Source organism: Gymnogyps californianus, chromosome 1 (genome assembly GCF_018139145.2).
Source record: "Gymnogyps californianus isolate 813 chromosome 1, ASM1813914v2, whole genome shotgun sequence".
Classification (NCBI taxonomy): domain Eukaryota; kingdom Metazoa; phylum Chordata; class Aves; order Accipitriformes; family Cathartidae; genus Gymnogyps; species Gymnogyps californianus.
The window spans coordinates 58253399-58281115 of NC_059471.1; the positions used below are offsets into that span (position 1 = coordinate 58253399).

A 27717-nucleotide genomic window follows, 5' to 3' on the forward strand; every position below is an offset into this window, starting at 1 on the left:
TTAAAAGAGCTCTTGACCATGGAAAACAAATGTACACTAGAACAGTCTGTAGAGTAGACACCCTCTATTTCACACGTTCTCTTGTGCTTAGGTGTCAGGAGACCATCATCAGCTCTCAGAGGGAGGGAACTATGGATTTCCCCATTTTTCATATTGCTCCAGTTTACATCTTGCCACTGATACTGTTACTACTGAAGAATTAGCAAACCCTGGCTTTGGAATGAAAAGAAATGTTAAAGGCCTTGTTCCTCTTTCATACACATACCCTAACGTGTAGTCAGCGGCTACAATAGCTAGCAAAAAACTTATGAAACAGTATGTTGACTTCTGCATAAGATAAAAATTCAGTATTTATTGAGAAACTCCAGCCTATCATAAAAGTGTGGTTAGCTGCAGGCTGCTGAAGTTTGAAATAAGATAGTTTGATATAAGACATAAAAAGACTTGAGAAGTGAGCAATAAAACTGAAGTTTCTAAATCCTAGGAAGCTGGCAAAAACCCAGCTGTACAGCACAGAGGGACTAGATGACTCCCGAGTCTCCTGTGAGAAGCTGCAAAGGAAGTCATGCTGGAAGAGCACGCTGTGGGCTGAGATATTTGCCTGACAAGCCTTACCCAGTTCAATCTTTCGTGGCAGGAAGTTTCTCTTCCTCTGAAATCTACTTCTTTCCCCCCACACACACACTCTTTGGTGAAGAATAGCAAAAGTATAACCAACATGCATAAAAGAAAGACTGGCAGCACCCAATGGCCCCATGTTCTCCACCTCACCATAAATAACCCCACATAACTGATACTGTATTTGTTTTTAGGGCTGAGCCTCCAGCGCTTATTAGCTGCATTTTCAACATTGTTGTTCTCCCCAGATGAATCAGAATCAACCAAGGGTGAAGGCTAGAAAAACAGGGCAATGGTAAGGTGTTCAGCCTCACAAGTGAAGTGGCTGAGATCCTTGGGAACAGTCACCCATTCAAGGCACCCAGCACCTCCTCCAGCTGACCATCCTGCCTTTTCTTTTCCATCCTCCATGCTATATACACTGTCCCTCTATATTTTGGTTTTGCATGTTTCTTTAGTCCCCGCACACATCACCCCACTATCATTAAGTGAAAAAAAGCTTTGCTGCCCATCAAACTCAGTAATCTACGATACTGAACACCTGGTGTAAATCTTTCCAGTGGGAGCATTCCTGTTACCTCTTTCTGAATGGTTGCCTTCTCACTCTAATCATCATCCTCATCACGAACTAGCAGTTGACATCTTTCTGAGAACTACTGAATATCAGGAGATTGTTCCAGTCTCAGGATGAGTAAGAAGGGAGGCCCAGATCTCCTCCCTTCAACACAGATCACTTAAATCTCTTTTGTACGATTGCACATCATCTTCCTGTTCTGAAGCGCAATACATTTTAAAGCCTGTTAGACATGTTCACCTTTCACTGTTCTTAATGGAAGGCGAAACCCTCAGTCCTCTGAGATAGCTCTTAGTTTTCTATCTATCTAGATTATAATCAGTTTAGATCCATGCTCTTCTATCAATATTCTTTATTAGCTTAAATGCCTACTCGCTTGAGCTTGACTTTACCCTGCCTTATTGGTCACTCATAATCCTCCTCCGCATTTGCTTTTCCTAGGTTAATCAGACAAATATTCCTAGCATACTCTTGTGGATAAGCTGTACTTCTGTACAAGTTCCTCTTTCCTGGACATGGTTTATCAGAACTGGACACAGTAACGTCTCACTAGTCACCCAGAAGCTTGACTGTGCGCACACCACAGTCACACTTGTTTTTTTCACAACTGCGTTAAATTGGCAGCTTCCTTTCATCGTTGACTAATAAACCCAGGCATTTTCCCATTACTCTGCTGGAGGGTTCCCGGATTTATACTACAAATGATTGTTAATCCATACATGTAGTATGTTGCATTTTGTGCTATTACATGTTCTTGTAGGCTCATTTCTATTACTTGAAGGTCTCAAGTCACCAACAGAAATGAGATTATTCACTTAAATTATTACTCAATTGTGACTAGACTGACCAGGCTCTACAACATTTACAAATGGATTCTGACAGTCCTGTAAAAAATTCCGTGTATCTCTTTGGTATTGAATAAATTTACATCACACAGACGTGTGGGGTTTTGTTTTTGCTTTGGTGGTTTTTGACTACATGGGCATTGCGAGAAACCAGCGAATAATCTTCTTTCTTCTAGACAGATCAAAGCTATGGGCATCCTACTAACATAAATTTGTTTTGAAGCTTTGCAGTTAAAAAAAAAAAAACCCAAAACAAAAACACACAGAGGAAAAGCCAAACAGAAGGCCCAAGCGAAACACCAGAAAGCTTGAACAACTGCATGTGGCAAACATTTAACCAAAAGAGTCAGATGGAGGACAAATGTGCTCCAAAAAGCCAGAAACACATCTGCCACTCAAAAATTCCCAGTTAGGTTTGGAAACATGAAAACAAGTCAACAAGGAAGCAGAACTGGACTTGCCTGGAAAGCAGGCTGACACCTTAGGCCTTACTTAAGATGAAGACGTGACAACGCAAAAGGAAGAACAGCAATAAGAAATGCAACCCCAGGAGTGAGCTCCTTTTCTGACAGCTTTCAGAAAGTATCTGAACAGCAAACTAATGGCTCTGGCTGAACCTTAAGCCTCTAATGGAAATAAAGTCTTTTCTCCCTATATCAAATCATTCCAACCACTGATGTTTGAGAAAAAAAAATGAAGGGTTAAGGAGTCTGTCTCGTAGCAGAAAGACAAGCATACAAATGTGAGCATCTTTCCAGAATGATACTGGTTCACATGGGAAACTGTTACTGTCATCTCATCAATCATCTTCATTTTTGTTATTGTTTAGATGGAGTATTTTTCTCAAACTGTACCACCATCTTTCCTGGCCCTCTATCATAAGGGGATGAGGAGGTTGGCACTCATTAGTAACAAGCACCTAACGGCATCCCTTGCAAGCACATACCAGCATGACGATCACAATGCATTCAAAGGGAAGGCTCATAGGATCGGTGCGTTTGATTTTATGAATCCCATTTACTTCTGTATACACGAGTGGGATTAACACGGTGGCCTCGGGCCCTCCGCAGACACCTTCAGCCTCCGGAGAACTGCCAGGTTTAAAACATCAAGAACTTACCACGCCAGAGCGCCCTCCCCCAGGCCACCGGGAAGCGAAACCGGGGAGTTTGCAAAGGATTTCCCCTCGGACGGCTCGGAAAGGCCTCTCCCCCCTCCCCGACTCCCGCCCACCTACCAGGACAGGGGGCAGCGCAGAGGCCGCCGCCTCACCCAACCGCCCTGCACCCCGCCCCGGTGCGATGTCAGCTCCCCCTCGGGCTACAGGCCGCTCCCGGGGCCCGGGACGAGCGCGCCGCCGCCCCCCCCCCCCCGCGGCTGCCCCGGCACCGAGCCCCAGCGCGGCCGCCGCGGGCCCCTGACAGGCACTTCCGGCCGCGCGGCCGCCGAGCGCCCGCCCTACCCCGCTCGCCCCCAACCCGCGCTCCCATTGGCTCATCCCGCCCGGCGCGTGACCGCTGCGCGGCCGCTGGTTGGCCCTCCGGGAAGCGCGTGTAGCGGAGTTAGCCCGGAGAGCGGGCTAGGGGCGGGGGCGGGCCGCTGTCTCCACGGCGACAGCGCCGGGCGAGGGACGGGAGGAGACGGGCAGTTGCCGCCGCGACCCGCCGAGGCGCTGCTGACGTCGGCGTCACGTGCGGCTGCCGCGCCCGCCGGTTGGCCGGCGCCCCCCCCCCCGACGTGAGGGGGTGGGGGGACGGGGACGCGGGGAGGCGCCACGTGACGAGGCGTCGCCCGCCCGCCTGCCCTCCTCCCCGCTCTTTCTTCCTCCTCCGCGCCCCCCCGCGCGCCGGCCGGTTGGCTGTTGCCGTGGCGACAGGGGAAGGAGGGGGCGGGGCCGGCGCCCCACCTCAGCCGCGCCGCAGCCCGTGAGCGCGGCCCCGCCGCCGGCAGCGCCGCCCAGGAGCCGCCGCGGCCGGCAGCATCCGCCGGGCGGGCGGGCGGGTGCGAGCGGAGCGGGGGCGGCGGCGGCGGCGGGCAGGGCAGGGCAGGGCAGGGCAGGGCGGGCGCGGCGCGGCGCGGCCCGGCCCATGGCGGGGGGGTGAGGAGGGGCCGTCGGCAGGTGCGGGTCGGGCGGGCGGTCCGCGCTGGCGGCGGCGGGAGGATGCGCGAGTACAAGGTGGTGGTGCTGGGCTCGGGCGGGGTGGGGAAGTCGGCGCTCACGGTGCAGTTCGTGACCGGCACCTTCATCGAGAAGTACGACCCCACCATCGAGGACTTCTACCGCAAGGAGATCGAGGTGGACGCCTCCCCCTCCGTCCTGGAGATCCTGGACACGGCGGGCACCGAGCAGTTCGCCTCCATGCGGGACCTCTACATCAAGAACGGGCAGGGCTTCATCCTCGTCTACAGCCTGGTCAACCAGCAGAGCTTCCAGGACATCCGACCCATGCGCGACCAGATCATCCGCGTCAAGAGGTGACTTGCCCGGCGGCCGCTCCTCCGACGGCCGCGCCCGACGCCCACCTGCGGCCCGGCCCGCCGGGGCCTGCGGGCCGCCCGTCCCCCCCCCCCCCCCGCTCCGTCCCCTCCTCCCCCGCTCCGGGCCGCCCCGCAGTGCCCGGATCTCCGGCCCGGGGGCTGCCCACGCCCTGCCCGCTCAGGTGCCTGCCCCGCGGCTTCCTTCCCTCACCCGCCTCCCGCCCTCCTTCCCCGCTGGCGCCCCTGGGCGGCAGGACCCCCGCCCCGCTCCTGCGCCCTCGCCGGTGCTGCCTCGCCCGCAGCCCGGGGCTCCCTGTGGGCGGGTGCCGGCCGCCAGCCGCAGGGGTGGCGGAGCGGGGGCAGGGGGCTCCAGCAGTTTCCGCTGCTCGCTCCCCCCCCCCGTTTGCGTTTACGACGCGGTAAGTTTGGGGTGCTCCTGCGTGAAATATGGCAGACAGGCTGGCCACGGGCGGGCAGGCGGCAGTCTGTGCCACGGCTGTAACCGGGGGTGCGGAAAAGCAGTTCCCCGAATATTGTATCGGGTCAGTCCTCGAGTGCACTTTCTTAGTGGACGTGCCGTAGCTGATTTGCCAGCGAAGGACCTGGGTGTTTTCGTCCAGCACACGTCTTCAAAGGCAGATCGAGATCTGCCTTTTCGGATACCTGCATAGGTATTGCAGTGAACTTCCCACTCCTCTTAAAAGTGCAGAATGCAAGCCTCTTTCTTGGTAAAGAGATGACGGCTGTGAGCGTGGGGCCTTATGTATGCCAGTGTTTCTCTTAAATTTCCCACGGTCACGTTGCCAGCCACTCTATTACAAGTAAATCTGCAGTGGTGGAACACCGGTGCATACTGCCAGTTTGTTTTTATAACCACTATGTTGTTTAGATATGCGTCAATCAGTTAGATGTCAGCAGCTGAAATGCAGCCAGTCACGCTAAAATAAGGGTAGATGCACCATTTGAAATCATAGCAACCGTTTGAACCATAGCGTGGATGAGAAAATGCCGCTGGCCAGATCATCGCAGACAGAGATCTGTTATTGCCCGTGGAGAGAGGTGGTTAATTATGTCGCAGAACTGGTTGTAGCTTTGGCTTGGACATCTGAAAGGGAAACCCTTGTAAATAACTTAGTTGGACCACAGCTGCTGGATTTGCATCTTAATGTAGAGTGGAGCATAAAAGGTGATAATGGCTAATCAAATGGTTGGGTATGGTCTGTTCACAGAAACTACCATTCCAGACCAAGGCCTGGGGAAGATGTATTTTGAAATCGGGGAGGAGAGCGAGTAGGGGAAGGGGGAGGGAGGAGACCAAGTACTGATGTTTTTAGAGACTTGAAACTTTCTCATAGTAGATGTTTCTTAATGTGTGTCCTAACTTTTTCATTGGAGGTTTCTAAAGACCGATGTAATGAAGTTATTTTGAATTTATTATGGAAAATGCATTTTCCATATTGTTGTGATCCTTATCATTCACACATACCTTATAGAAGAACATTTTTTCTTTAAGTAGTTAGGGTAGACTTTATTCATTAAGAAATGCTTTTGTTTTCCTGTATGTAATCAGTAATATAAATTGATTTAGTCTCTGAATGCCTAGCTGTGGCTTTTGCAGCTTGCATTGTACCTTGCAATGGAGCATCTGCATTCAGACCCCAGCTGACAAGCTGTAGATAGGTGAAGCAGAATAGAAAGCAACTTGTACTTCCATAGTTACATTGACTCAGCACTGCTGAGAGTGGGTCTAAATGCTGCTCTTGTTTTTCTTCTGCCATCTCTTTTACTGCAAGACTTCAACTTTTGGCTTTTGGTTAGGTATTTTGTGAAAGACATAGGAGCAATGTTTTAATCCTAAATTTTACTTATGCAAAGTAATCTAAAAGCAGCTGAAATCCTGAAAATTTTAGCAAGTTCTGAAAATGTTAATTAATTGAATTGTAGTTGAAAGGGATATGCTGTTGACTTGCAATATTAAAAAGATGTAGTTTCAGCAAGTGTACCAGATCTTTCCCTGTCAAGTTACCTTATATTTGTGGGGGGTGGTGGTGTTATGTTTTGGAACTTGACTTAAGTTTGCAGGCAGTGCAAGACCTAATGTGCTGTTGACTTAAGCTTGCATCCTTTTTACCAGTTAAACTGGAAGAATGCATATTTACAGATATAATATGTATCTACAAGGACTTCTAAATTATAATTTACAGTTGCACAAATGCATTTAATCCATGTTGAGAGACAAATAATCATAGTCCTGTTTACTTCGGGATTTTGGATGAGATGTAACTGCAAATGACAACTATATGCTTATACTGATACAAACCCGTGATCTAAAGATCTCTGAACTTTCATTGTACTTGAAAACCAATTGGCCAGGTCTCTAACTAGTAGGTATCCCTGCATTTTACATGTTGTCCTTGCTTTTTTTGGTTTTTTTTTTGGATGAAAGAATCCCTGTGTTATTACATAATTAGAGAGTAATTTTAATTACTCTCCCAAGAAGTAGAAAAGCCAGGCGAAATTCCCTCTTCAGGTTGAGATGCACGCTTGAGTCTTCTGCTTCCCTGGTCTAACCACCACATACCAGGCCAAACTAAGCTAAGGGAGTCCTTCACTCCACCTGATGAAGTTGAGTTACTTTATAGGAATGAATGACATGTTCATGAATGAAAGAGAGGAAACAGGTGGACCTTTACTTAACTCTGAAGCTTAGTGGTTAGAAGAGGTTGAGATCACTCTTGCCAGTATAGTTTCTGTTCTCATTAAATGGCTATTTAATATTAAAAAATGCATAAATAGACTTAGAAACAGGACTGAAATCCAGGTCTCCCGGTTTGCAGAGAAGTCTCCTAATGGCAAAACTATAAAGTCAAGCTTCCTTGTGTACTGTGTAGTGTGGAAGCCTTGCCTCCCTTTCAGTCATGGTACACAGCTTTATCAAGAGTGGGGGGTGCCTCCATAGCTTTTAAACAGGTAATTAAAGTTCTTTCCTGGGAAATGGCTTAAATGTAAACCATATTCTTCTTTTTGAAGTAAATAAAACGTTTTTGTCTAGATCTTTCCAAGAATGAGTCAAGGTGCTTTACCTTGAAAAGGAGGTAAGGGAGCCCTGTCAGTTCTGAGTGGATGGGTGCACCCCCAGCAGCTCTGCCTAGACACAGGATGAGGAGAAGGAAAAGGTTTCAGAAGTGCTCGCTGTACGCTGGGCCAGAGTTTCCCACTGCACAGAATGCTGCCAGCGTTGGATGAAGGATCACGGTGGTACAAAATCACAGCTGCCGTTCTTCCTCCTCCAGATGCTGTGTCTTACAATAGTTTCTACCCGAGGAGTGGCTTGGCTATAGCTTGTGTTGTACAAAGCAATTGCTTCTGCAATTGTTCTGCAGCTGTTGTCTTGCAGTGCCTGCAACTAGCCCTGCTTATCTGGAACTTGTGCTTTAGTATCGGTATGTGGGGGGCAGGAAACTGATGGAAGGGGATGTGACCTAGGTGAGTGAAGCTGTGGATGCCTTGTTTTGCTGGATAAGGAGTGTAATCAGAAGGCAGGAGGACAGAGGGGTTGTGTCCTAATGTAGGGTGGTGGGTTATGCAGAATGAGGCCAAAGGTATAGCGTTGGTCCCTGGGTTTAGGAACTTGAGAGTGCCTCCATGCTTGTTTGAAGCTGTTATCACTGATGGTGATAGCTGAGTAAACCGTTTGGGAGCTCCTCTTCCCTGTACAATTGACTGCTTATCTGAAATGCATTATTCCAACCCCACGATCTTAGTGTTTCAGGCACCTCGTACCAGTTTCTGGATCCCACTTGTGCCAAATATGTCCATTCAGCCTTTTTTCTTCTGATTCACAAATGCTGAGGGTTTGTACTGTTGGGAGGATGTACATAAGCATAATATTTTTTTTATGTGGTGGCTTTGAAGAGTGCTTCTTACTTTCTGTATACAAGAAGGATAAAGGGAATCAGCTGCTGCTTTACTACCTCCTGGTGAGATATTACACAAAATGTTACCTGTGCGTTTGTAGGTGCTGCAACTTTGGGACCTTCTTTCCCTCCAAAATGGATTTGCAAGCTTGGCAGCAAAGAACTGTCTGTTTATGCTGTAGACAGAACTCACTGTAGTTTCAGAACAAGCTGTTTTCTGGAGAAACCTTTTATTTGTGAGAGTAAGGCTAAACTGGATGAGTGGGCCCATGCCAGCAAAGGTCTGCAGTGAAGGAAGAACAGAAGCTGTCAAATGAAACAGATTGGAAGTGGTACACCCCAGTTAGATATCAAGGTTTAGAAAGAAGTAGTGAGTATGCAGATTAAGCAGTGTAATTTTTTTTGTGGAAAAAGGAGTTAGGTAACTTCTAACACTTTCGTGTTTCTCTTGTGTGATTAGAAAGCTCTCTGAAGAGAATCTGCTGATATTTACCATATACTGAATTTTAATTTTGGATATGACTTTACCAATGTTTTTCTCCCATGAAGGTATGTTTAAACCTCGTTGGGTATGTATTCTGGGTGCTTATGTAGCTTTCAATAATGTAATTTCTCAATCTATCCTACAGGCTTTAATATATATATTTTTAGTAGAACCCCATGAAATAGAGAAGAAGTACTATTTCTATTCAAGCAGAAAACTAAAGCGCAGAAATAAAAAGGAACTCAAAGTTAATTCTGAGTTCTTCACTTGCAATAGTTTCTCTAGATGTCTGACCAGTGCTTTAAAGACAGGACTCTTGTGTTCATGTTTTGGAGACTCTAACAGATTCTACTTAAATTAGTATTTTTGAGAAATGCTTTGTTTCAAGTAGTGAAAAAAACCTTTTTATTAATCTATTGCTTTTTCTTTAGAAAACAAAGACCAGAAAATTAATAAATTTAGATTGTCTGAAAATGCAGACTAAATGATATAGGTATGTTGCTATGAAATATCACAGAAATGTGTCTCCGAGTTGAGAACGTTCTTTATGGTGGTGTTTATCATCAGGATGAAAGTCTGCCTCCCGGTCTAGGGATTCTGTGTGGTAATTTAAAACATACAGGAGATGTAATTATTGAAATTTATTAATTGTGAAATCAGCATGTTGAGTCAATGATAATTGATGTATTTAGTGACTTAATGGTGATTAAGTCTGAAAAACTATACTTGAAATTACAAATTGCTCAAATGTCTAGTTTGAAAATGTTACTTTCCAAGTACTATGAAAACTAAGTATGGTTTTTATTCAAAGACCTAAGTCCTCTTTAAGCAAGGTTGAATTTACCAGTTTTCTGAAATTCTATGTATATCTCATCTTTATTTTAGGAAAATATTTTTCTAATTTTGAAAACTATTTAGAGAATTCTTCATAAATACTGCCACAACACATTCAACCACAAAGATGGCTCCAACCTTCCAGGAAAAAATACTTAAGTGTTCGGTAGAAGTGAGATTTGGAAAATTCTATTCCTTCTGAAGTACTGTATGCAAAAGATTGACAAATGTCTAGGGACTTCATAGATGCTAGCTGTGTAGAGATGGTAGAAATAAGAACAGACTGAAATCCTGAAGTCTTTTTTAGCAAGAGTTCTTTTTCTTGCAATAATCTCAGTGTAGTGGATTGATTAGAGTACTCATCTTTACGTGAAAAAGGCAGGGCAGGTAATAAGCATGGCCCCCATTCTCTATAGGATGCCTGGTCAAGCTGCCAGCCACTCTTGTGCACCTGTCAGATGAAATTTACCACTTTATTGCAAGAACAGATTAATAGATTTTAAATCCCATCAAACATTTGTACATATTTCTGAGAAAATGTGGGAACCTGGATGAAATTCTGACATGGTGCAGACATCAGCCATTGTGTTAAAATATTAAAGTACAATAGAAGAACTATACTGGCCTCTTTTTTTTTTTCTTTCTTTTTTTTTTTTTTTAAAGGGACACCTATGGATAGCTGTTTCTCAGGTGAGAACCTTATTGATTTACAAGAAGAAAATGCAAATATTTTAAGCATATGTAGAGATATAAAGAAGTAATAAACACAAGTAGTCAGTCGTATCGAATTGACCCTGTATATAACATCAGAACCTTCAGCTGTATGGCCATCTCTTGTGTCTTATTGGGGAACTGATACATAAACTGTCCCCTAGAAAGTGTCTGTAACAGAAGGAGTACAAGTTTGCAGGATACAGGACATTACTGTAAAATTTATTTAGTTTTAAACTCAGATTTTTAGTTTCTATTTGTACTCTTGTGCTTTTAAAATACCTTTACAACACTTCTTTCTGGCTCTATATTAGATCTTTTTTTTTGTGAATCTACCTTTGTTTTAATGTGACATTAATGAACTAATTCTGTCAAATCAAGAAACCTATAATTTTGTCTAACTGGGGAATTCATACATAGACAATCCTCTAAAAAAATGTCTGTGACAATGTGCAATTTTAAGCTATAGAAGATTATTTTAAAGTTGCTTGGCTTAGTCTTAAACTCGGATATTTCAAGGTGCTCTTGCACCTTCAGAGCGTATTACCTTTAATGTTTTCCTGTAGAAGCTTTTTAATTAAATTCCACAGTTGCAGAGTTCTCTTGACTCTTCCCCCACCCCCCCCCCCCCCCCCCCCCCCGCCTTGATAATCTGAAATATTCATGCTACTTTGAGTTACTTTCTGTGGAAACCATGAAAAAGAGACAATGCTTATAACCAGAGTCTTCTAATGTGGTTTTTTGGCTGCTTCCCACCCCCCCCCCCCCCGCCCCCCACTAATTGTATAGATATTCCTTTCCAAGATTTATTTATTTTTCTTTGTAAGGTAAAGTGACATGATAGTTTCCGTATGTGGGCACTGAAAATAAATCTTTTTATCCCCTCCTACTTTTTAGGTGTTCTTTGGACTTTTATTGAAAAAGTCAGGTAGGCAAGCTCCTTTTGTATGCATGTTTAGTTTAGATTGTGCTAGTTTAGAGTATAGCATATCTTTTTTTATGATGCCTGTGTCACTTAGCATCATCTTCTCTTTTCGGGTCTTAATTGCTGCTGTAGCTCATGTTGTTGTAGAGGTGTGTGAATAAATATGAAGAGCTACAATTGTCAAATAGTATAACAGTATGTGGCAAGACTTCTTAAATTTGTTTTCAGTTGTGCAGTGTTGCTTGATCATGTCTGTGTTGTAAAAATGCTATTTAATGTGTTAAAGACCAAATATAACAGTGACTTTAATGGCTTTCATAGTTCAGTACAATAATATAACGTTAATGCTTGGGGTTGAATGTTTTCTATCTTGTTCTTCATTAAGCTGTTTTGACACAGATTTTTTGCAATGAATATTTGGAAAATTTTATCAAAAAAAAAATCATTGCTCATTAGAATTTCTGTTTTGCCTTTGAATTTCTGTTTTGCCTAGAGGACAATAATTCTTTAAATACTGTTTTTTATAGCCAACACAGTTGGCAGTAACTTTCATCTTTTCTTTTAAAATAACTACGATTCTCTACTCTTCAGTTGGATAGTATGTGGATAGAAACAAATTTTGTTGTTTGGTCATACATAAAACATTCTGGGTAACAATATGTTTAGTTAAAACTCTTATGTTAGCAGGCATACTCTTTGGACTGAAATGTCAAAAAGAGACATTCTTTGGCAATTGAAAGTTTTTTAGATGAAAATTTGAAATGTCTGAGTGGGTGGTTCTCCCAAAAATCATTAAATTCATCCTTTTCTAGTTTTTCCCTGTAATAATTCAGTGTCAGATTTTTATTTTTTGCACCTAAGAACAAACCTGGGGTTACTGGGGTTCTGAAATATTGCAAGTGTTGCTCAAACATCTTTTTTTTTTTTCTTTTTCCTTTTTTGCCTCCTTGTAAATTGTGTAGGTGGTATGTGATGATAACATTTTGAGAGAGAATAGGGAAGCAATTGGGACTGCAGTGCTAAATTATCGTGGCACGTAGTGACTTGTACAAAGATTTACGTGATTGTTAAGGTAACAAGAACTATAGCTATCTGCTTCTTCATGTTCTCTTATTCATTAGCTTCCTGCTGGTCTGTTTTTTTGTTTTTTTTTCCCCAGAGGTTTCCAATACACGACTAGTATTCAGTTTTTGCTGCACTAAGGCAAACAGTATAGTCTAGGTACAGTTTACAATGATGAGTGCAACTCGAACACTTTCTTTGTCAATGGATTGCATTTTAGCAGCTGTGTTGTCTTAAATCCTAGTCTAGACAAGAGAATTAAAGGTGTGATATGAGCATGTTATCCTTTCTCAACAGTAATGTCATGGGGCTAGCTCAATTAGTTGGTGCTGTACTCTTTAAAAATGCAATGGTGACAATATTTTAATTCTTGTCTTGATTAGGCCTAGACTAGGTGAAAGATCAGGTGAAGGACAAAAAAAAAAAAGGAGTAAGCATTTTTAGAGTTGATTAGCTTGTTTTGAAACGTCGCTTGTGTCATGTAGATAGAGCTTTAACGACTTTTAAAATATTGTTATTCTGCAAAAAGTCAGGGTAATAAGGCAAACATTAAAGCATTTTAAAATATTAGAATGTAATAGCTTAGGGTAGTGGTCTGGGGTAAAGTAAAATATAACTCTTACTTTATAGAATGGTTTGGTTCTGGTTAACACGTATCCACCTTAACTGAAAGATTAATAGTGTTTGAGATTCCCATGTGAGTGTCAACTCAACTACAATTCAATTTGAACTGGAAATGAATTGGATAAGGGCACTGAACTTAAGTGCTCTGAATGTTGTGAAGAAGAGGTTTGGTCCTGGATTTCTGATTAATTGCAAGAAAAGATGCTTTCAAGAAATAGCCACATAGATCGCCTCTGGGCCATATGTGCGCTTGCTGTGATGGGCAAGTTTTGGTAGGAGAATGTTTGTACTGTTTGCCCTCTTACTCCTAATATATTTTATAATATACAGGATAAGCCAGGACTGATCAACCTACTTTATCTGATTAGATCTGGTTGCAGTTTCCCACATTGCTATAACATCTTTTTAACTGCTGTGCAAAATCTTACTTGAAACGTTTTATAAATGTGCAAATAATTGGAATGCTTTTTTCTTTTGAAAAAGCCATGAACTTTATAAAACCTGTCTGGAAATGCATAAATTAACTCTTTCCTCAAGAATTGCTTTTCTTTTGAAATTCCCTTACCGTGTTTTCAATTTCATTTTTAAATTTTAGAAGCTTATTGTTTTTGTCAGAACAAAACAATGAATATGAAATGTTTGGGTTTTATACTATTTTCCTCAAAAGTTATAAATGGGTGGGGAAAAAAATCTGGGTTTTTTTCACCCACCTCTGTATTTGATTGCACTTGGCCATGATGCAGAATCCTGGACGTGTGTATTTTTTTTGAACTACGTGACAGCAGTCCTTATTTGTATACTGCTATTTGTGTACTGTTTTTAAGAAGGTATGTTTCCAGCCTGTGGATTTTCTGCTGCTAAAAAGACTTGACATTTTAAAGGGTTTTCCTAGTAGTAATCTTCTATCTCCAGGTTCAAAATTTGCCCCTCTTCTTCTGTAATAATTCTGCTGAAAACCAGTCAAATGGTGATGTTTTGTGTTTTTGTGGTTTAGGTTGGTTGTTTGGGGTTTTTTTTAACTTTTTGAAAATAATTTGGAGGGCAGAAGGTGATCACCTTGAACTATTTCTTCTGGAGCATTTTATCAGATGCCTTTCATACCTCCCCCCCCCCTCCCCCCCCAAAAAAATCTAACTGGTCTGAATGCTTCTCAGTCTCCGATCAAATCCAGGCTCTCCATCTCGCTGCTTAAAGAAGGCATCTGCTCTGGTAGTCTCAGAAGCAGTTAGATTCTTGGTAGCTGACATGCAGGTTACTCCCTACAATGCCTGAGAGAAAGACGCATGAGTCACCTTCTGCTGGGTTAATGCTGCTGTCCACAATCGAAATCCAAGCAGTAATTTGGAATGAATTCTCCCATTGCTTTTGTCTGTTTGGGTGTGATGTTAGGTTTGGGGAGCGGAGTGGGAGGGGTCAATGTAGTACCACTTAAATCTGTTTGATCTGCTTGGGTTCTTTAACAGATAACCTCCTCAGTATACAGTGGAGGTTTGGGGTGTAGGAGAGGTTGGTTTCTTTTTTGTACCAAGTGTGCAGGATGCTGTCCAAAGCAGGGAATCCTGGCATTGATCTTCTGAACATGCAATGCACTGGAGGAGATGCTTTTCCCCCGCCCTCAGTGTCAGCTTTCTCTCTTCTTGCATTTCATTGAGAAATAAATGAGAAATGGGTCTTGCAAGATAGCTTAGTGTTTCTTTTCTGTGTCAGTTCTTTAGGAATCTGCTTTGCTCTGAAGTGTGTAGTCCTGTTGCAGCAAACCACTTGAACTATCTCCTTATGTATGTAGAACCTCTTCTCTTGTGAGGCAGGCCCTCTTACTGATCAAAACACTTAAATTCTAAAAGAATGAGAGAAAAATGGAAGCCACTATGTCATCATGGAGCAACAGCTGACCTTTCCTGAAATATTGTGGTCACCTGGACTAGGGGAGTCTTCTGGTGACCATTCACTGTATGGGATATTGATTTTGCATTTTTGCAGTGACTTCTTAAACAAATAAGCAGTCCTGAGAAATCCCTGGGTTTCTGTCCATAATGTCTTTCTTCAGCTTGTACACCCGATCTTTTTCTGTTGTTGTTCCCTCGGGATTTGTGAATTTGCCTTCATGTATTTGTATTTGCCTTCACAGTGGTGCATCTTCAACAGGAAGATTGAAGAGTATGTTCTCAACCTCACTGGTAGCTTAGTGGTTAGAGCAGTCTTCTGCAAAAGCAGATGTGAAACTTGTATGACTAAAGAAGGTGTATGGTGCAGGTCTCTACAGCACTGATCAAGGAGGTGAAGCGCTGCACTGCTACGTTAAATGCAAGAAACAGCATTGCCACTACTTGCTTTTATTCCCATGGCTTTCTGTGGAAGTGATATCTGTTGTGTTTTTTGTTAAGTATCTTACTATTGGTGTGTTGCTAGGTTCACAGAGGAATGTTTAGTGAATTAGGCCTCTCAAGGGACTTGGCTGCTTGCATGCCTCATCTATAAATCCCAAGAGAGCTTAGGTGTGTGACCCTGTTTTGGTTCCAATATATGGCTCAGCTGGGCTTGCACAGCTGTAGGCCTTCAGACAGCTACCTTGTTTTGACAAAAACTTTAGATGGATGCAGCCTGTAAAGAAATTAAGTGGGTAGGCAGAAATTTTGTGGAGCAGTTTCTTGGACACAGCTCCCTAAATTCTTCTGGAGTCCCAGTATATTTACCTACCTTAGTTTTGCATTCAGGCTCAGAAATATTTGCCATCAGAATGTTTTCCTCTCTTCGCCTCCTGCTTTTTTGCATCAGTTTCATTCCCTATGTTTTGAGCAGTGAATTTCTGAATGCCTTTGTATGGATCTTGTTAGTACAGAATATTGAGTAGACCACAGACTTGATGATCATATCATCCGCAGCATGGGCTTGACAATTGTTGTACTTTAGATGTCTTCCTTCTCTTAAAAAAAGAGTTCTATGCACCGGTTATATTATGTTGCTGATTATAGCATTATATTTGGAGTAGAATCTGCTTAGGTGGCTATCCTCATACAAAGGGATGATAGACTCTTTCCTAGGAAGGAACTGGAGAAGCAGATGATATAAAGATAGCTTGCTGAGAGTCCATAGAGTTTTAATGTTAAATATCAAACATGAAGAAACTTGATTAATTAGCCTTCATAGGCATCTTCTGTGTTTCCCCTAGTTTGGATGTCTGCAGCCTCACTTAGCATTAGAAGCTGTGGATGCTCAGCAGGCTTCGTATCATCTGCTTCTCCAGTAGTTGTTATAGATTGGCCATGTGAGAGAATCAATAGCCTTCTGCTCCTTGATCCTTGATGATGATCCAGAAAATTTAGGCATGACAGCACATTCTGGAATTTCACTCAATCCAGATATTCCCAAATTTGATTCAAATTGTGGGGAAACTAGGCTGCCTGTTGATGTGTTGAATGAGTGGCTATGTTTTGATGGGATTAGGTTTGAAGAATCCTCTGCTGCCTTTTAAGATAACATTATGGATCAGATGATAATTTTGCCTGGACTGTGTGAGTGGAAATCTAATGGTCTTGCCCATAGTCTGGCACTGTATACCTTATAGTTGTTCCATCTGGGATTGTGAAACCTCTGTTACTTACTGAAGTATCACTGTGTTATTATGTAGCTGCTGCAAATTTTTGATGAGTCTGTTTACCATCTAGCAGTTTTAGTCAAACCTCTTGTAACCCTTTATTTCTAGTGCTCTTTGTAACCAGATTTCATAGCAACCAAAGTCAGATGCTTGCTACCCATCAGATGAGTCTGTCAGCAACTGTTGGCAAGGAATGCAGTTCCTATTACCATTCCGAGTACCAGATTTTACTTAAAGGTCTGGTGTTATTGTGGAAATAGGCGTGCTGCCACCGGGCCCTGTGTCTCAGATTCTGCGCTGACCATGTAATTGAAGGATTGCTGGACTTGCTCCGCATCTGTGCGAGGGTGGTTTTCAGGAACCATAGTGAGCAAATGCAGTTCTTGGACAGCCTCCTGATGGACTGGAGCTACTGTTCTTTTCATCTTTTTGATTTACACTATCAGTTATGTTTGTAATTGCCAAGAGTTCAACTACTGGGCAGCTGTAACAGTTTATAGACAGGACACATAATGTGAATGTTTAAAAGCAGGGCCCTTTCTCAAGGGAAGGAAGTGACTGGCACTTGCAGACAATGTGAACCCGCAGTCATACTACTAAACTATAGGGGAGATGTTCAAAATACCATTATCTGTCTAAGAATTATATCACAAGAAGCTCAAGATAAGCATCATGGTAGTCTGATCTGATGACGGAAAGGTGGTTTCTCCTGACTGCTTCATCTTACTACTTTCGTAACTCTTTGATTAAACAAATCCACATAATTCAGTTTTTACCTACCAAACTTTACAATATAACTGTGTTCTGAAAAGGAAAATAAAATATACGGAAAGCTAGAGTCAGGATAATTGAACTTAAAAGGTCCAGATTGCTCTGGACCGTAAGTAAGAGGGAAGGAGGGTGATGTGCATGCCATGTATTGCAGGGTTTATTAGTGTATCCCTAGGCTTGATATGGACGCACTGAGAAAAAAACGTGTGGTTACAAAGTTTTTGCCTCTGGGAAGAATTGCTACCTTGTAGACTCAACATAGGAAAGAAAACAGGATTTGGGGGGAAAAAAAAGTTTGCCATGTATTCTTTCCATGTATTCTCAAGAATTTGGTCATTCAATATGATTTGCTGTTTATTGCAGGATATTGCTTTTTTCTTTATCTTGTTCTAACCCTTGTAAACTGTATTTGGCTAAAATATAAAAAAAAATCCATTTTTAAATTGAGGTGAGCATATTCAAGAAAGAAAACAAATCACCTAAAGGTGTGAATTCACTGAACTTAGCGTATGTTGAATTCTCTTCCAGATGGTTTTCATTCAGAAATAGTGACTGCCATCATGGTAGCTTCATCTGCCAGAGAGGGACAATGGAAAGCTCAATCTTGGATGAAAGCTGAGAAGGCACACCTTGAAAGTCCCTTATTACTCTAAAATTAAGCAATTGTATTGCCTTCCTAGCTGGGATAATTGGACTGGTAATTGAAGTCTACATTCTTCTCCCAGAGATGATCAAAACACCTTCCTTTGAAAGACTTTCTGTCTGTCAGCAAGAAATGTGGTTAGATTAAAAGGACTGGGAACAGTCTGGGCTTCACACCCCCGCACACACCTTCATGTTAATTGAAATGGCCTTTCTGCATAGGACAACTTAATGTGGAAAAAATAATTAGTGGACTATTTTCAGGAAATTCTAGTTACCAATTAGTGGTTCAATGAAGAAGGTGTAATGGACACTAGCGTGTGTGGTACCTTTAAATATAGGCTCTTTCTTAAAAGAAATCCAATGAAATCCAACTTTCTCAAATATTGTCTTACCATTATTACTGTTGCTTTTGAAGGTTAAGTATACAAATTATCATCCTTTCCGTACCTAGAATGTGACAAACAGACATTTCAATATTGGAGTAATATTTTGTTTCTCAGAATAAAACAAAGTACATTAGAGTTTAGCATCTTTCACAAACTGTTACCTGTCCAAATGCTGCCACTTTAAAAATAAGTTTACTCAGCAAGAGAGACAGCTAAAATGTACATATATACACAAATATATGCATATATGTGCAGAGGGCTTTTTCAGTCTTCCAGCCTGTGGGGTCAGGAGCCAGGACAAAAAACAAGTGGATTTCACCAGGTTCTGCAGTCATCTTCTGTTTAAAATAGTTTAAAATAGGCTTTGTCCACATATGAAAATTTTGTCACTAAGTTACTTTCTGAACAAGTTTGGTTAAACCAATGTAAAGCCACATTGTTTCCTGCCTAATTTAAGCAATATTAAAATTGGATCCATGTGGGAATTTGCAACATTTTAAAGAAATTATTTAGATTGGCCTGGCTTGTTTGTTTTTTCTCCCTCTGAAAAAAATATGTGAGTAAGAGACATAGCCTCTTGTTGTGAAGGTTTTCATTCTTTTTCTCTCTCCCTCCCTCTCTCACACACGCAAGCATGCATTGCTTTTTCTGTCAGCTAGCAAAGCCCATCCTTTCCGTCAGCTCAGCTGAGTAACTGTCTCTTTGGGTGACACAGGCCATCAGCCGGCATACAGCCACCGGCAAAATGCCAGCACGGAGGCACTCCAGTGCCCCAGGGATGCTGACAGCCGGGAGCCTTGGGCTCTGACCCTGGTGCACCCGCTCCGCTGCTGACACAGCTTTGGCACCGGCCAAAGCAGCCGGGTGCCTAAAGCCCCAGAGATGCAGCAGCGTGGGCAGCTGTGTGGTGACGGAGTCCCAGAGGCTAACCTTGCTGGTGCAGGCCTGGCCTAATAGCTGATAGGGTTAACGTGTGCAAGATGGTCTTCAAGGTGACTGAGTGCCACAAAGTGTCTTCATAGACAATAATATGGCTGTCAGACAGGTTAGTAAAACTCTTCTGGGAAAAGGGACCTTTTTTTAAGCTAGACTAGAGACCCCAAAAAATGAACATTTATACAGTAGTTAAAATATACTCGTCATCTCAGATATTGAGCTATTTATATCTGAGCTCCTCATTAAAATGAAGCCAGCTAGAATGGTTACTCAAATATTACATTGGCGATATACATACATGTAAGGAAGAATAAAATGTTTAGATTTTACTGTTTTATGTACTAGATACCCTATATTTGATGTCATTTTATAAACAAGTTCTTACTAGGAAAGTTCTGGATACTAGAATGTGTAAACTTTAGTTTCAAGTCTTCCAATATATTCAGGACGCTGATTTAGAATTAAGTAGTCTGTTGTTTTTCTTTAATTGGTACCTGTCTTATTGTAGGAAGAATGAAAAAAGCTCCTAAGAGAATTGTTTCTGAAGTTTATGTTCAACATGGAAGAGAGGTTGTCAGTAAATCATACTGTGTATTCGTTGCATAGAGGTAGTATGCTGGGAGACAGTATTTTATACTTGAAGATGAACCAAAACTTATTTAAAAAAAAAAAAACAACCCACAAATAAAAAAAACCCACATGACTTTGGAAGCTCTTATTTTTGTATATTCATCTTTAGGTATGGAAACAGTTTCACTTAACTAGCTGATGTGCTCTTTTTGAATCAGATTTCTAGAGTTACAAAGTTGAGTTCTTAAAGATGGAGGTCACTTTTGAAAACTGGAGAAGAAAGCCTTCTTGGTGCTCTGTTCATTCAAACATTACAATTATTTAAACCAGGCTTATGTTAATTAGATAAATTATTCTGTAAGATAAGGGCCACCAAAGTCATGGCAGAATGTTTTTCTTTCCCAAGTTGAAAGTCGAATGTTCTGGTAGAAACTCAGCAGGAGTGAAGAGGCTTTCAGAGCATCTGGTAATGAAACTAGTCAAGGCCTTCAGATTCACGTCTGTTTTTTCTTTGTTGGTGACAAATTTTATTTTGGTAAAAAGGGCTTGACTATAGTCAAAAGGATGTGAAGTCATAATACTACTTCTGAAGTACAAGAGAAAATGATAGAATTTGTACTATTTTCTCCTAAACTGGTTCACTATACCAGCGTGGCCACTTGCTTAGAATTTCTGTAAAATAGTCTATCATCTTCTGAAAAATACCCAGAGTTGTAACCTAATTGTACTGTTGTGAGGAAAATCTCTCTCAACAGAGCATTTTTTGCAAAGTTTTCTTATATGCATTGTAGGATATTTTTATTAGCTTGAAGGACATTAAGCTGTATTCTTCTTTGGTTACTAGGGCAACAGAGAAGTCTCTGCTTCGTACTAGACACACAAATTCTCTTCAGGCTATGCAATATCATAGAAACTCTGGTATCTGTCTGCCTTAGCTTCTACACAGGGATTGATGAGAGAGCAGAAATTTATGCTGGGTTGTTTGCCTCTTAATCACATTATTTTTATTTTAGTTTTCCTTAAGTTTTAGTGACCTGAAGCTAGGTTCATTGCAAAAGGTCAAATTCTTTAAAAAGTAAATAAATAAAAGTCACTATGGAAATGCAGTTCGTGTCCATGCATAATGCCCGAGTCTACAGACCAGATAGTGGCAATCAAATTGTCAGAGGTGAATTTTGTGATCCAGGCTTGCATGTGTTTTCAGAGGCTAGATCTGGGTAGTGCTGAAAGTCAGCAGCTCTGACTTCTTGGAGTAAGAAGGTTCTTGCCTCGACATGGAGGAGAAACTGTTGCTTTCTGTGTGGTTCTGACTGGACGGCACGACACGGTTGTTCCTGAACCCTAATCCTTTGGAAGCAGGTGATGCTACTAAGAAGGTTTTGAATTAATTGTTAGGCGTATTCTTGAATACTGTAAAAGTGTAATTTTAATGAGCTAGAGAAAATCCTATTAGAATAGTTTAAATAAGTTTTGCAGTGGGATTTTTATCAGTGATTATAAATTGGTTAAAGGAATATAAGAATGTGTTCACTTTGAAGAGTGAAATAATACCTTACAGGACTATAGTCTTCTGGCCCTTTCAAAATGCGTATGCATTTGACTATTTTTGCTAGCCAAAGTTTTTACTTTGTGTATCCACTAAAAAGTTTTGCTTTCTATAGTTTAAGTAAACAAGGATAAAGAGATTGAAGTTGTCATTAACTTATGCTTGAGCTTTAGTTAATTCTGTAAAATCTGGTTAATTCACTTTGCTTTTATAATTCTAGGATATATGTTTATCTTAAATCCTGTAAGTAGAAGTATCAGTTCCTCTACATAAATTAATAGCGATAAATATTTGTATTGCTTTGGCATTTGTTTCTCAGCCCATTTTCTATGGAAACAAGCCTTATGCAACTCAGTTGCCTGCTTGTCTCATCTTCCTCCATTACCTGCCAGTAAGTTTTGAATTCTGTGGCAAAGTTAAACTAAATTAAACACTAGGATAAGTTCCCAAAGAGGTCGTGGAAAGTCTGTCCTTGGAGATTTTCAAGACTGAACTGTACATGGCCTTGAGCAAGCTGGCTGAGATCTCCTGGCTGACCTTGCTCAGAGCAGGGGGTTGGACTAGAGACCTCCCGAGGTCCCTTCCTGCCCCAGTGGTTCTGTGGTTCGACGTCTGGAACGAATTAGAAATCTAAATAATGATTAAGTTCTATCTGAACTGTTGGTGGGAAAGACACTCTGTCAGTGCTCTAGTTGTGGAAGAAACTGTGGCATGTGCTCAACCCTAATTATGGACTGGAGAACGGCAAGGGGAAGAGTTGTAGGCAGAAGGGAAAACTAGAGCTTTAAATATCAGCATTGACCGAATCTATAAGAAACTAGACCTACCATTGTCCTTATAAATTACTTCCCAGACTCTGTGCTTTCTGAATGCTGCTTCAGCTTTTCCAAATGGAATATTAACAGTATCTTTGTCTTAAAGATTTTCCTTTAACCCAGCTACAGGCATTAACTTTGATATATCTGAATAGGTACAAATCTGTTTGGTCACTTTCCTTCTCCTCCACCTTTGTCAATGCTTCCTTGTGCAGTAAGTTTACAGTATATTTTAAAATATTACAGTAATTCATCTAAAGGTTTGCATGTCAAGAGAGATGCTTCTGAGAAATTTCTTGTGACAAAGCATGTATTGATAGATAAATGGTAACGCATGTTAGGGTCATGTTAAGTTCTTTGAACACAGCAATGTAATAAATTAAAAATTTGAAACAATTCAAATCAGTAGATTTGCTGTATGATGTGCAAGAGGCTTATATTGCTTTTAATAGGTATCTGCATTTTTCATTGCCTTTGCAAAGGGACCTATTAAATCCCACATCATCAGAATAGGCAGGCTTTTTGACCTTGTAGAAGTTTTGTACAGAGAAGCAAGGAGGAAGAGAAATCCCTCAATGTCAGCATATGTTTTAAGATATCGTGAGCCCTTGCAGTTTCTGCTCAAGCCAGTGGTGTTGAAGTGAGGTAACAACCTTGGCTTTGTCCCCCAAGCTGGTATTCTTGCTCCTGGTCCAAGGCACACCTAATCCAATAGCTTTATTCTTTCTGCTGGCAAGCTTGATGTTGGCGCAGAATCTGCCCTAATGTATCTGTTCTCAATACTTGTAAAGAAAACCTGAAGATCTGTGGTGTTACATAGCCTACTGCTGAGAATAGCTGGGATGCAGGATATTTTTCTCTTGAAGAGCAAGCAAAACTGCTAATGCGTTCTTCAAGATGTTCAGGTTGCCTCCCATCGCTAAGGATGGAAGACCTCAAGTGTTTATGTGCCATAGGCGTTCAGAGGTGAAAGCTGACAACTGTTGTTTTCTTCGGATGGAGAATAGAGGTACAGAGTTCAAGGGACTTGCTAGAAATCGCGCAGGAAGACTGTAACAGGGTATGGAACTGAACCCGCATCTCAAATCACGTGTCAGCACTCCTCTCGCATGATGATTAATGTGTTTTCTGCAAGGTATCAAAGGATAGTTTAATTATAAGTGGTTATGTCTGGAAAAAACGGTCATTTTAAAGAATTGTCTTTTTTTAAGACTTTAAAATAGAAATAAAAGATAGACGGTAGTCTCTTTAGTTTTAGTATCTTCCATATGTTGTACATTTGGTAGGTACTGAAAAACTTGACATATCCAGTCATGCTCATTATATTGGAATAAACATTAATATATTAGCATGGCATATGGCTTAAAAAATATTTAAGGTCAGAAAACTAACACAGTCATTAAGAACAATTTTCAATTATGGACACAAAGTTTAAATACTTAAATATGAGGCCTGATTTTCAAGATGTTGAGCCATTCCTACAGCTAGTAGCAGCAATTTTCAAAAAATTAGATGCTGAGCTTTTAGTGTCTGGAAATTTTGAGCAAGAACTTTGTATTTAAGCAACCATACTGTGCCTCATAATCTGTTCATAGTTTTCATGACAACTAAACTTCTTTCAATGCAAACTGAGTATAGAGACAGGAGCTAAGTGAAATTGATCCACCTGTGAGAATCTTAGATTTGTAGGACATTCTGATTTTCCTGTGGCTTTTAGAAACAAGAGAATTAGTCATGATGGAAAAAGTCAGGTAAAACACTTGCCTTGCATTTTATGTATGGAGTTGAAACTTGCGGTTATTGCTTCTTAAACTACACCAAGGAATAGAAAATTCTTATTTGAAAATTCCAGTGTTTCTATGTTGCTAAATGTGGCAAGCACTTCAGGATTTCAACAAGATGTTGTTGATGCTCGATTGTATAAGATAAGAATTTTGATTGGCGTAGAGAGGGAACTCAAGGATTAAAATATTGTTTGGATATGCTCACAGCAAACCTGCTGCTAAGCAGGTAGATGTTATATATCACTTAGAGTCTTTTCGGTCTTGATAATAGACTTCAGTGTTAGATATGAATTTTTATGGTAGATACTAGGGACAGGTGTCCTTTTTAAGGTGAAAGCTAACCTCTTGTTTGCGAAGGCTTTCAAGCATCTGAAATGCCAGTAGAAAAGAACTGCTGTTACTCCTGTTATAGGCTCCTTGTCATCCCGAGCACTCAAAGTCCTGTTTGCCTGTCACTTCCTATGCCAGAGCTTTACTTCGAGGGGAACTGATAATGTCATTGAACATAGTTTAAACATTCATGGAGTTCTGCAAACTTGCTGAGAAAAGGTCTCCCTAATGTCTTGATGATCAAGGATTTTTCTTTAGGACTTCCCTTTAGTGAATAGTTAACTCTTCTCCCATAGGGCATGTTGGCAGGCCATTGAATTTTCAGGTATTTTTGCTGTTTTACCATTTAAGCAGGTGACAGAGCTGAAGATAGGCTATATCTGCACTGACTTGCAGAAGCAGGCTGAACACATGGAAGGAGTTTATCGTTATTCTAGTTCCCCCATGAGATCTTGGATGCGGAAAATCCTCTATAGATAAGAATTTCTCTCTGAAGTGATTGGAAATGACCTGGAAAGTTCTTTAGTGTCCTTTATGCAGAAATTATATGCATCATCCTGTTGCCTCTGTTGCAGCAAAGGAATGTAGATTTACTAGATGGCCTTTGAGTATGTGTATTGGATAGTACTATCCACCGTTCTTGTCCCTTGGAAGGTCTCAGCTGTAAGCTGCCTAGAAATAATGTGTTCAAGTGCTTTGGTTGAAAAGTGCTTATAGTAACAGCAAATATATATAGTGCTTCGTTACATTGGGTTTTGTTGTCGTAGTTTCTTGGGCTTTTGCTTGGGAGACAACTATTTCCTCTAATTACTTACAAGCACAGTACCAAGGGTGAGCCTGCCAAACAATTTCAGCAAAACTGGCATTGGATGAGACTTTTCCTAGACCTTCAAACCAAACTGGAAAGTGTAAGCTGACTACAACCACCACAGAACTGAATTGGCTTTAAAGTATTTTATTTTAAGTTGAGGTGATTATTTCCAGAAAGTTTCATGTACAAGAACAAAGATAGTTTCTGAAGCCTTCTCAAAAGCGATATGATGTGGTGGTTATTTATTATTCTACTATTATTCTTCAAGTTGTTTTACAATTATTATTTAATTTGCTGTCCTATGAGTAAGTACAATTATCCTGACTTTATATACCTCAATCTATCCATCTGAAAAGTTTGTTTCCCAAAGGCTATATAAGGAGTTCATGTCAAAGCCTAGAATAAAATGTTAGATCCCCAGTCCTGCAATTAGGCCGTACACTGTTCTTTATAGCAGACTAATTCATGACTCAGCCACCTAATTGCAGTGGGACTTCCAATAAGCTCTTTAACATCTACTCATTTATAAAAATGATTTTGAGACTCTCTTTTTAGTTGGGAGTTGTTGCTTAAGTAATTAAATCCTTACACAATATAGCTTACAAAACTGAATATTAAATGCACTTAATTGGTAAACTAGAATGACTTGTTTGCATCAGAATGGTGGGGGTTTTACAGCTGTTCTGTATGGATTTACCTGAGAAGCTGTGATAATTTCCATTAGAGAGCAAAGTGCTCAAACTTTGCAGAAACCTACTTGTTTTTAGATTTACATATCTATCTCCTGACTCATTCTATACATTTATACAGATATAGGCACATCTTCATTGGTGTATATTTGCAGGACTCCATGGAAAAGATGCAGCTCTGCAGACTGAGCCCCTGCTGTTGATTTAACTCATAATATTAAAATCTTTAAGATACCAAAATACAAAGAATCGGGGTTTGGAAAAAGTGAAATGTCTTCTCTGGCTGAATTTCTTAAGACAAGGTAGTAATTGCTTTAGAAGTATGTATATATTTTTCCTGCTGCTTTGGTTCAAGAATTGGAAGCTTTCAACAAAGGGTTAAGATTGTTTGTTTTCCCCTTGACAATTCCGTGGTCTTGCTTCCTCTCATCCTGGTGTTTGAGAGGCTCAGAATCAGACTAGGGAACACTGTGTGTCTTTTCTTATCCCCTGAAGCTGATGTGAGTTTTAACTATTGAGGATTCTGCATTAAATGTCCAAGGAATTGTGTGAAAGGGATAACAAAAAGTCTTGATAGTTACACTTGGAATATGTTCTTTCTCTAGATGAGGAAACTTCTAGGTCAAGTTATGACAGATTTTGCTGCAGGCAATCAAAGTTTGCAAGTTACATTACAAAATAATGTTTAGTAATATTTATGTATGAATTTGTAAACAATCTAATAGATTTAACTGTCATTTCTGATACTTTATTTCATATTGCCTGGAATTCTTTTACTGTGTATTTTGGCAGGATTCTTACTACAAATTTTTTGTAAGTCTAAAATGAAGAATAATTATTTACTGACTTTCTGATATTATTTACATCACTGTTGTCCCTAATATCTTTATCCTTTAAATTACTTTCCTTTTTGAAATACTATCAAAAGTGCCAGAAATACATTCTTAAAAAAAAAAAAAAAGAGGGGAAGACACCCTGCCTGTAGAAGAAGGTGATAAAGGTGGTTTAGTACTGGAAACTCCTTTTAATGATTAGGAATAGTTATCATGGATAGATACATTTACATTTCAGTGGTCCCAGTATTTAACATGTAAAGCTAGAAAACATACATCTTTCCATTAACTTCAACAGGACTTAAGCCAGTTATAAGAAATAGTCTTTAAGAATACACGTTTTTTTCTCTTTAATTTGTTTTTATTATATAGAAAGTTTCTGCATTTTGGTTGAACGTATTTGGCTCTGATATGAAGCTCAGGCAAAAATCCTAGAAAAGATGCAACACTTCCAGAATGTGAAATTAGAAAGCAGGAACCCATTTGAACTTTTTAATGTGTCCTGTACTGGTCCAGCTCACTTCTACCCCCCACAGTGTAGAGGTACTGGGCAATTTCTAGCACAGCTTAAGGGAATCAGATCAGTTTATTAGCCTTGGTGTACATAATTTTTTTTTAATTCTTACTCTTCTCTTCTTCATTTTTACTATATTTTCACTGCACATCATCTTTGTTTTTATCTTTATCCAATGACAGTTCTAACCAGAAATCTAAAACGTACCTTGTAAAAGAGATTCAGATGTGATGTCAGGTACTGCCCATGTTTTTCTCTCTCTCTGAATAAGATTGGAGGTAGAAAAAATGGGAGGTAAAAATCTCTGAAGATCATTTACATACCATTCATCTTGAGGCTTTCTAAATGTTTTAAGCTGTTATTTGAAGTATACATGTTAATCTAAACAGAAATGTGGATGATGTATGTGCCGTGTGAGGT

At 40.8% G+C, this 27717-nt stretch overlaps 1 protein-coding gene across 5 annotated transcripts in view; it reads left to right on the forward strand.

Moving 5' to 3' along the window:
* Window positions 1-4189: 4189 nt before the first annotated feature.
* Window positions 4190-27717, forward strand: part of RAP2A (RAP2A, member of RAS oncogene family) — a 32413-nt gene continuing 8885 nt past the window's right edge. For 2 of the 5 annotated variants that reach the window (XM_050904339.1, XM_050904333.1), the window contains exon 1: window positions 4199-4512. In XM_050904339.1, coding sequence (XP_050760296.1) covers window positions 4199-4512 — 314 coding nt within the window. Of the gene's footprint in view, window positions 4513-27717 lie in introns of all 5 variants that reach the window. The other 3 variants (XM_050904350.1, XM_050904359.1, XM_050904365.1) reach the window with 3 other exon arrangements.